Here is a 9537-nt window from a genome sequence, read left to right on the forward strand (position 1 = left end):
TATATATATATATATATAATTACTCCATTGAGAGGTAATTGTTTCCAAATTTATAATATTTAGTAAAATATATTCGGTATGATACTCTGTATATTAAAATGGCAAATCTACCCATGTATATTTATCAACCTAATTAACTTCTTGGTTTTGATAGTTTAATGTTATCAGTTAAAAACTTTGGAGATTTGAAGGTTTTACGAAAGCGTCTAAAGATAAAGTGACCCTTAATTTACAATGTATACATCATAGTGTTAGTTACGATCAAATTATCAAATGAATTGAATCTTTACCACTGCTTACATTTTTAGACGCCTGTGGCATCCCTGCAAGTATGTTTATTAGTAGCTCCAAAAATAAAATTTGTTTGTGTTGATGCAATTTTAATCCAAATATTTACATAAAAATCTTAATAACAAACATCATGATTTGTTAAAAGTAATGTGATATTCTAATAAATCAAAACTACTCTATTCAAAGAGTTCGGTATCAACCCTTTCCTTACGACTGCCACAATAATTGGACCATAATGGTAACATCATAATAAGCGCCGTAAGTAAAAGGTTAAACAAATACTTAACAACTTGTAACTGAATACTAAAGTAACTTTACTGAATTAAATTCTTAACTCAAACTGCCGCGGGAATAGAAAATCTACATTTCAAATATTTCGAATTTATTCTATAATATTCAGAGAAAGATATTTTCATCGACTGATTTGAATTTTTGTATACTGTTGATGTCAATGTAATTTAAATTTTTAAAGAAAACTAAAACTAGATGAGATCTAGTAAAATCAACTAAAACTAGATAAAATCAATTTCCTACCTCAAACTTGATTTTTCCTGCATTCACACGAGATTCTTTTTCATCTTAAATCTTTGAGTAATGAATGAAAATATCGTGAAATTCGCAAATCTAAGCTACAAAAAAATCCTTTTTTCTCCAAAATATATATTTTCATATTTGTTGTTAAGATGAATGAAAAAGAATAGCATAAAATAAGGTATATGAAAAGAAATATGATATCCACGAGGGAGAGTAAAACAAGGCTAAACAATGTTGGTGAGGTTAAGCTGCTTCTCAATAAGAAGTTTTTTAAAAATGAGATTTTTTTGATTGCCGCTTTAACACAATGTAGACCAGTTAAAAATATTGAATTATAAGAATTTAGAACAAAATATTTATTATATTATCGTTTAACTGAGATAGACCCTCTTAGACTCTAGTTAATCATAGTATTCGAAGAGTGCTGGTTCAGGGAGATAGAACTCCCGCCTCTCAATAATTTGCTCCAGGTTCGAATCCCAACGAGGGATGGTCGATACAAATTTTGCTCTCGGCTCATACCGATCACAGTGCAGACAAAAAAGTATCCTCAGTGGTAGACAGATCATGGACAAGAATCCCTTATCAGTCGGGCTAGCCGTGGAAGATTTTTGTGGTTTACCATTCCATGTATTGCAAATACAGTTTAACTCCCGCAAAAATCCCTCCATGAAGGCTAGTTTAACCTGATGCTTTATTCGGGACTTACGTGATCTTTTGGATTGGGTTGAAAATTACAAGGCTACGGAAATAAACATTGACAGTCGTAACAGGATGGCAAGGGTGATTAAAATTGAAGAAAGTGGTAGAAACTCAATAAATCTTTATTTATTTATTTAATAATTTAATTGTAACTACCACCATGATTTACAATTCAAATTATGTATATTTAAAAAGAAAATCTATTAATAGCTTTCATTGAGAAACGAAAAAAAGGTCTAAAAAAAGTTATTAATTTAAGTCTCTTTTAAAGAATTTTCCTATTTCTCATACTCATCGGTCGGCTGATTAAGCCACCACACGCTTCCTGTAAGTAGTCTGCTCAGATTATCCCGTTTTGTCCCGACTTTATGTATTGAAATGATACAAGAAGTGGAAAAGGTGGTATAATATATTATTGAAATTAATTGGTTTTTCTACTGCTAGAGCATTCAAAAAGTCATAGACAGATTTAAAAAGTACTCACTCCTGTTAATTTTAGATCTAGTCCGAAATAAATAAATCATTGTGGTATCTGAGAATCTTTTAATTCACCCAGATAAATGAAAATGCTGAAAAATGCTTCCCACCACAAAGAATGTCTTTTAAAAAAGGAACTGTCCTAAACATATGACGCTGGGGTTAACCGGTTATTTAAAAAGTGAACCCAAATTCTATTTTAAAAGTATTTGAGAGAAATTTATCATATATATTTGAGAATTGATTCTGTAGTGGTTGACAAGTAAATAAAACGAACCAATAATATTCATTAATTAAAAAAATTTTAGACATATATTTGCTACCACTAATTTGTAAAAGATTTTACATTAAACGGCTCTTTCACTAATTGGTTTGCATACCTGCTAACTCTTCTGGATTTTCCGTAAGAATTTATTTTCATATTTAAAGTGGTAGTAATTATATACTATTTTTTCTTTTATAATCTTAATTTTTAAATGATATTGATCACCACTATTCTCACAAAAATTAAGCACATATATTACTATGCGTTACTATCATGGTTGTCAACTTAAGTTTTCTCATATACAACGTATTTGTTGGCTTAAAATTGAAGTTTTAATTCCATTTTAATACCACTGGGAAAAATGATAATGGAAGGGATTAAAAGTTGGCAGGCAGAGCTTTTACTCTTTCCGAGAATGGATTTTCAGAGTGGTTGTAAAACAATAAACGAAACACACTTTGACTCAAAAATATATTTATATTTTGATCCCGTTGAAATTCGCTTGCTCAAGAATTATTGTGCTTTCATATGTTTATTGTAATTATTTATATGTAGTGGTGATCAAACTCATTTATAATTATCATTATAATTCAAAAAGTTAATTGGAATAACATGAGTATTGCTACCACTTTAAATATGAAAATAAAATCTTCCGGAAGAGTTGGCAGGTAAGGGTTTGCCTTCAAAGTGGTCTAATCCGTCTACCTGCAGAAAATCGTGTGGAGGCTTTAAGTTATGAAAAGAATCGTTATAGTAGGAATTGTAGATTATTTAACTATAAAATATTTCATGCTAATAATAAAAGCTCGAAAAATCTTGTAAGCGATTAACACATTGAAAACAAACATTTCCAGAAAAAGGATAACAGCTGTTTTGCTTTAAAAAATGGTAGGCAAGATTTCATAAAAGTTATAACAAACTTGTCACTGTTGCTACAACTTCAATGTAAGAAAATAACGACGAGCGATTGTACATCTATACTGAATCATTTATGTTTGTCCAAATCACGAATGGATAAGTTCTTTAAAAAACGGAACTTACGCAAAGTAGTTTTGCTACTACTTTTTAAACTTTTGAATGAATCGAAGAAAGTTCTAAAATGTATTTTTAAGTGATCCGCTTTCAATGTGCTAAATAATAAGTAGGTGTCTGTACTGTTTTGTGATTTTATTACACATAATTACGGCTAATTGGAAGATTTTGCCCAGTTTTAAAGTTATATTTTCTTTTCAAAGAACTCTAAAATAGGTAGCCAGTTATTTCATAATTATTTTTTACCAGTGAATGCCAATCTACTGTGATTTTAACAAATTATTTGTACAAATGTAATATTTAATAATATTTGAACAACTTTTAGGCTATAAAAAATATGATTTAACACTTAATTAATCTACAATAATGAAATTATCATGGGCTAATACAATAATTTCTAACTTCATTTGAGCATCAATGGAGTACCATTTTTTGTATACCAGCCGTTCTCATTGCAATCATTAATCTGAGGAACAAATGTTTTTTTTTTCATTTTCTGTTGTATAAGATTATGAACAGATCTTAAACATTTCGTGACGCCGATTACAAATCTGCAATTAGTTTTTTTTTCTAGAAGATGCAGTAGTTTTTATGCAATTTAATAATATATTTCAAACCAGAAACTTTCAAATTTCTTACTTGTGACTGCTAAGTGTCCCCACTTCTCGACTAAGTAGGGAATAGCATGAAGAAAAGTGCGTTCAGTTTATGATGCGTTATGTTATGATTCTCTTTTTCTTGCTTTAACCCTTTGGCGCAGATGGGACACTAGTGTTCCTTTTATATGTTCCTTTTTCTGACGTTCTAATTACAAGCAAAAATATGTTTTGTTATTTTTTAGATGCAAAAAAAGTCCAATAGTCGCTAAAGAGTTGATCTGGTGTGGCAGCTAGGGATGTAATCTAGGTAACTCGTTGAGCAATCATGGACCACATGTTTTCTATCGGCGAAAGATCCGGAGAGTGAGGTGAAAAGGGAAGCAATTCAATATGGCGATTGACGTAGAATCCTAGGACTATGCGAGCCACGTGCGGTCGCGCATTATCCTGATCAAATATGGCTGTGGGCTGTGTGAAGGTAAGGACGGACAACTGGCTCCAGCTCCTTGGAAATGTAGCGTTGGCTGTTTAAAGTACCGGCAATGCGTACTAGAGTAGGAACTTTGCCGGTACCAATACCGCCCCATACCATAATACCCGCTGCAGAACCAGTGTGACGGTGGCAGCTGTTTAGCATTCTCTCCACTGTGTCTCCTGACTCGAATGCGATCATAGTGGTGTTGCAGACGGAAGCGTGACTCGTCAGTAAAGACAATTTCTTTCCATTCTGTCGTCCACATCCTCCTTTCATCGCACCATTGGCGACGGAGACTTCTATGGTTCTGCGTCAAGGGTAGACAAGGCAATGGACGTCTTGCGGACAGACCACTCTACTGTAAACGACGTTGAATGTTATGCGCAGACACTGGGTGATGCGTTACAGACTGAATGCGCTGTGCTATGGTTTGTGATGTGACTGAGAGATCAGTCAATGTCATGCGCACAATTCGCCTGTCATCACGTGAAGTGGTGCACTTCCGTGGATGCAATCAAACACGTCGGTCCATCTTACCCTAATGCATCCAACGATCTCATATGAGCAATACAGTTGTTTGGCTTTGTCAAACACGGCTACTGATTTCCCTGAAAGATAATCCACAGTCTCGGTAGGCCTCTATCCTCCCTGTGTCGGACTCGAATACTTGATCAAAAGATTATCGCTATTTTCTACGAGGCTAAATTGATCGTTTTTTTTAAAAAACCACAAGAAAAAAAATCGTCGAACTTAAAATCAATGAAACCTCTAAGACTTAAATAGTGTTTTGAAATGGCGCTGCAAGCGCGTGTAATGTGCGTCTGCGCTAATATATATATCTATATACACACGTAAATAAACACAAAATAATTAAATAAAGGAGAAGAGAGACTAATAAGGAAGCTGTTCGTCCATAGAACCTATAAAAATGAGATAAAATAGGAAAGAAAACAATATTTTATTAAGAGAAGAAGAAAAAAAATTATTAATAAATAAAAATTTCCCAATAATTAAAATTTTTAAAAAGGTGTCGGAAAAACTTTCACTACCAAGTATAGTTGCTGGCCGTTATTCTTTCGTTGTTCATTTTTCATAGTTTTAAGTAACAGATATGAAACATTTTATCGATCTATGAAATAAATATTAACGTTTACAATTGAGTTTGGGGTTAAGACTTCCAATGTTTAACTTCCTAGCCTTCTAATTTTGAACCCCATCCATAGGATAAGGGAACTCTTGGACTAAGCGCTAGGAGAAATTTGACTTCCTGGAGGATTTTTTGATTGAAGTAAACCGCTCTTGCGTTAGATGGAGAAGAAAACTACAGGAACCTCCCACGGTTAGCCTAACAGCAAGGGATCTTTTACTTATGATCCATCTACCACTGAGGATATTTTACGTCAGCACTGTGGTCTGTGGAAGCCGGATGCGAAATTCGTATCGACCAGCCATTGAGTGGGATTCGAACCCTGTTCACCTCATTGGAAAACGAACGTTTTATCCTCTGAGATAATATCAATTTTTTTATATTATTTTATATCTGTCATTGGACAGCCGAGCCAGTTTTTGGGTTTACGGCAACTATATGGAGTGTACAATTTTGTACAATGGAGTGTACAATTTTTTTTTGTCATTCCATCCTTAGTTAACACAAATAAACTGGATGGTTTGCCCACACGAGAGCGGGCCACGTATTATTTTCCGTGTGAAAAACATGGTGTGCTCAAATTTAAGCCACAAACAGACATTGTTTGGCCTTGTCATTGCAAATGCCAATCTAATGGGGAACTGAATGCGTTTAAATTGAACTGGCACATCTCTGTAGGTATAATAGGGATTCGTAGAAGTACTGTACTTTCATCCCGGAATTTGCCATTTAAAATAATAACTTCTATAACGTTTTTCTTAAATTTTTTAACGACTAATCGCGTGCTGTTGCACAGCCGTGGTGGGTTCAAATTACGAAGCAAAACAACCGGAGATCCAACTTTGAGTACTAAATTATACGGTGGTATGCCTAATAAATCCAATGAGTTCAAAAACTCTGTTTGAAAATTTGTTGCTTTAATGGGATCGCAAACTGCATCAACGGATTTATATGTCATCAAGTTACCTGGCAATAACTGTTGTATCTTCAGATTCAATTCGTTGACGCCCACATTTTTTCCTGCTAAAATCGCCCTTTCTCTCAGCCGCTCATGATGAATGTATTGTGTGTGTGCATCGGGAAATATTAGGTTAATGAGAACAACTTGTGAGTCAATGATTGTGCTGAAATCGCCCGGGAATTTCATGCACCCAGTCTCTTCCTTAGTAACTTTTCCATCACCGATATCTAACAATTGTTTTTAGAATGTTTCAGCAGATGGATCTTGAAGCATTTGGACGCCCATATCTACTTTTAGTTGAACTTTTTAAACATAAAGCCACAGTGGAGAAGATTTCAAGCAAGCATTGATCTCATCAGCGTACGTTGAATGCGGAATGACGGGAAGTGTTTGTCCGAAACCACCTGAAAGGAGTAACAGAGTGCTGCCAAATAATTTGTCATTGTTTTTTTATATCTTTCAATGTCCTGTTCAACGCCTCAAGCGAATGTTTGTCGTTCCATTGTGCATTCATCCCAGATGTTAATTTTACAGTGTTTCAACACTACGGCCATAGACGATTGCTTTTTTATGTTGCACACTTTATTTAGGTAGTTTTGAATATTTAGTGCCAACGATAAATACTGAATGAGCTGTTCTGCCTCTATCCAATAAAGTTGCCGAAATGCCAGATGATGCAACGGCCAACGCGATGCCATTATTTGATCGTATTTCAGCGAGAATTAGCGAAATAATAAATGTTTTTCCAGTTACAACTGGTGCACCAAAAAAAAAATTCCACCTTGTCCCGCCGAAACTGCGAGCATAAAGCGATCATAAATATTCCTTTGTTCCTCATTCATTAGTGGAACATTGCGAGTAACAATCGCTGCCATTTCTATCGTATTGTATTGAAGTTCACGATTCATGTCAGTGTTTTATAAATCAGATGCACTTCGATTTGGTGAAGGCATACCGAAATGACTGAGTGGCAACTTGGCAATAATAATGCAAAGATCCTCAATAGCGATCAGTGCTTCATTGTACATAGCATTGCTGAATGCTTTCGTTAGATCGTTGCAACGCTTGCGATGATGATACCGTCTATCATCAGTTATCAAATCTTTGCGATTATCCCTTAACGCTTCTATATGGGCAGGGAAACATGTAGTTAATACTATAGCAAATAGTAGACGAATTTGCTTTGCAGTACAGTTCAGTGCTGCTTCAGCAGGCATACATTCCCACTGGTTGTCGTCTTCCAGAAGACCGAGTGCAAGGCATGCATCTTTATACGTTGGATGCTGATGTCCATCGACTTTACGTATATCTTGAAATGACAATGAGCCGGTGACATTTTTCAACAACTGTCGAAAATAAAAGCACTCAGTCTGTCAACCCTAAAAATGGCATTTCATTACCACTAGGAAAAAACTTTTGTATAAAGAGTAAAAGTTGCCATGTAAGACTACTTATGGTATTATGAAAATGTGGCTACTTACAATAACTCAAACTATTATAGAAGTTTCGTAATATCAGAATTTTTTTTTGTAACCTTTCCCTACGATCTGTGTGAGAGCGAGCATTTTTTAATTTTAAATTAAAGATTTTCTTTTCAGTAATACTATGTTTACTCTATTTAGCAGTTTTATATCTTCCTTGAAAAGTAATCGCTATTTAACATGACAGTTGAACTTTTTTGTTCATTTTCCTTAAGTAATTTTCGAGATATTATTTTATTAAATATTTCTAAGTAAAAAATTTTATTGTAAGTAATTGATAATTGATTCTTTTAAATAATTTTAACTTTTGACTAAACATATAAAAGTATATTTAATTCATATTTTTATTTTTAAAAAAAACTAACTTTCAATTTTAAGAAATTTTGACTAACCCACTTTGCCATCTTTCAATGGTTTTTGAAAAACTTTATTCTAGTGGTATTTAATCTATATATCATATAAAACGCTAATACGTTTTAATTGATAGGCTTCGGTGCGCAAGAGCACGTAGTGAGTATCATATGTCTAATCGGTTGAATTCTCACCGAATTATCAAAAACATTCTCACCAAATTATCTTCATCGAAGCCGATGCTTTACATCCAGCATTCAGTACTATTTCATATTGTTTTACAACACATGGTTTTAGCCCTTTGGTGGGAAAGACTTTGAAACAAAACTTACAAAAGTTACTTTTCTCAACAACTGAAATTTAGAATAGTGTGATTAAGAAAAATATGAGAACTGTTTTCAATTTCAAATTAATATTGAAATGCACAGGCTTAGAATTTTCAACAGTGAAAAGTTTTCGGAACTTCAGTGTTCAAAAAAGTATACAAAAGCTAGACGTTAAGAACGTATCCAATGAGCGAGCGAAGCGAACATCGGATTGCGAAGCAATCCGAAATGAGCTGCGAAAGCAGTTCCAGGGGTAGGCGAGCGCTAGCGAGCAGGGGGCGAAGCCTCCTAGTTAAATGTAAATTATTTAAAAGTGTATAGTGAGACTCTTTAAATGTTGGAAAAATTAACAAAACCTACTAAAGCTCACGTTTACGTCGGCCACTCCATTAAATATTTTGCGAAAAACCCGGTAGGTGCGGACGGCCTGTCATTGTTAATCTTAAAATGTGATACTAGCAACAATATCTAAGGGATTAACTTCATTAAAAACTTCATTTAGTTCTAAAATATACAATTTGGAAATAACAGTCAAAATGTTACAAGCGCACAAAAATAGACAACAATTTTCAAGATTTTCCGAACGCGTGTCTGAAGAATAAACAGTGAATTGAAATATAAAACGTAAAGTTGCAAACAAAAAATGGAAGAGTAAAGGTATAAAACAACAAGAAAAATAGAGGGAAATGTTTACAAAAATAGAGGGAAACAAAGCAGACGAGAAATAAGAAAAGATGAAAAACAGAACAAAAAATAAATAATGGTGAGAGGAGCGAATCAAGGTAAAATACATTTGTACTCGCTACGGTGAGGTGGTATGGAGAGATTCATCACTTTAACTGATATTATTTTGTTTCCAATTTTTTGCTGGCAACTTCACATTTCTAAATTCAAAT

General features: G+C 33.9%; 1 protein-coding gene across 1 annotated transcript; it reads right to left on the reverse strand.

Annotated features, from left to right (window-relative positions):
- Positions 1–7400: 7400 nt before the first annotated feature.
- On the reverse strand, positions 7401–8368 carry LOC107448878 (uncharacterized). Its single transcript, XM_016064229.3, has 2 exons — positions 8357–8368; positions 7401–7829 (listed from the first exon to the last, which is right to left on the reverse strand). The coding sequence occupies exons 1-2, from the start codon at positions 8366–8368 to the stop codon at positions 7401–7403; spliced, it is 441 nt and encodes a 146-aa protein (XP_015919715.3).
- Between the last annotated feature and the right edge of the window lie 1169 nt (positions 8369–9537).

Source organism: Parasteatoda tepidariorum, chromosome 6 (assembly GCF_043381705.1).
Source record: "Parasteatoda tepidariorum isolate YZ-2023 chromosome 6, CAS_Ptep_4.0, whole genome shotgun sequence".
NCBI classification, from domain to species: Eukaryota; Metazoa; Arthropoda; class Arachnida; order Araneae; family Theridiidae; genus Parasteatoda; species Parasteatoda tepidariorum.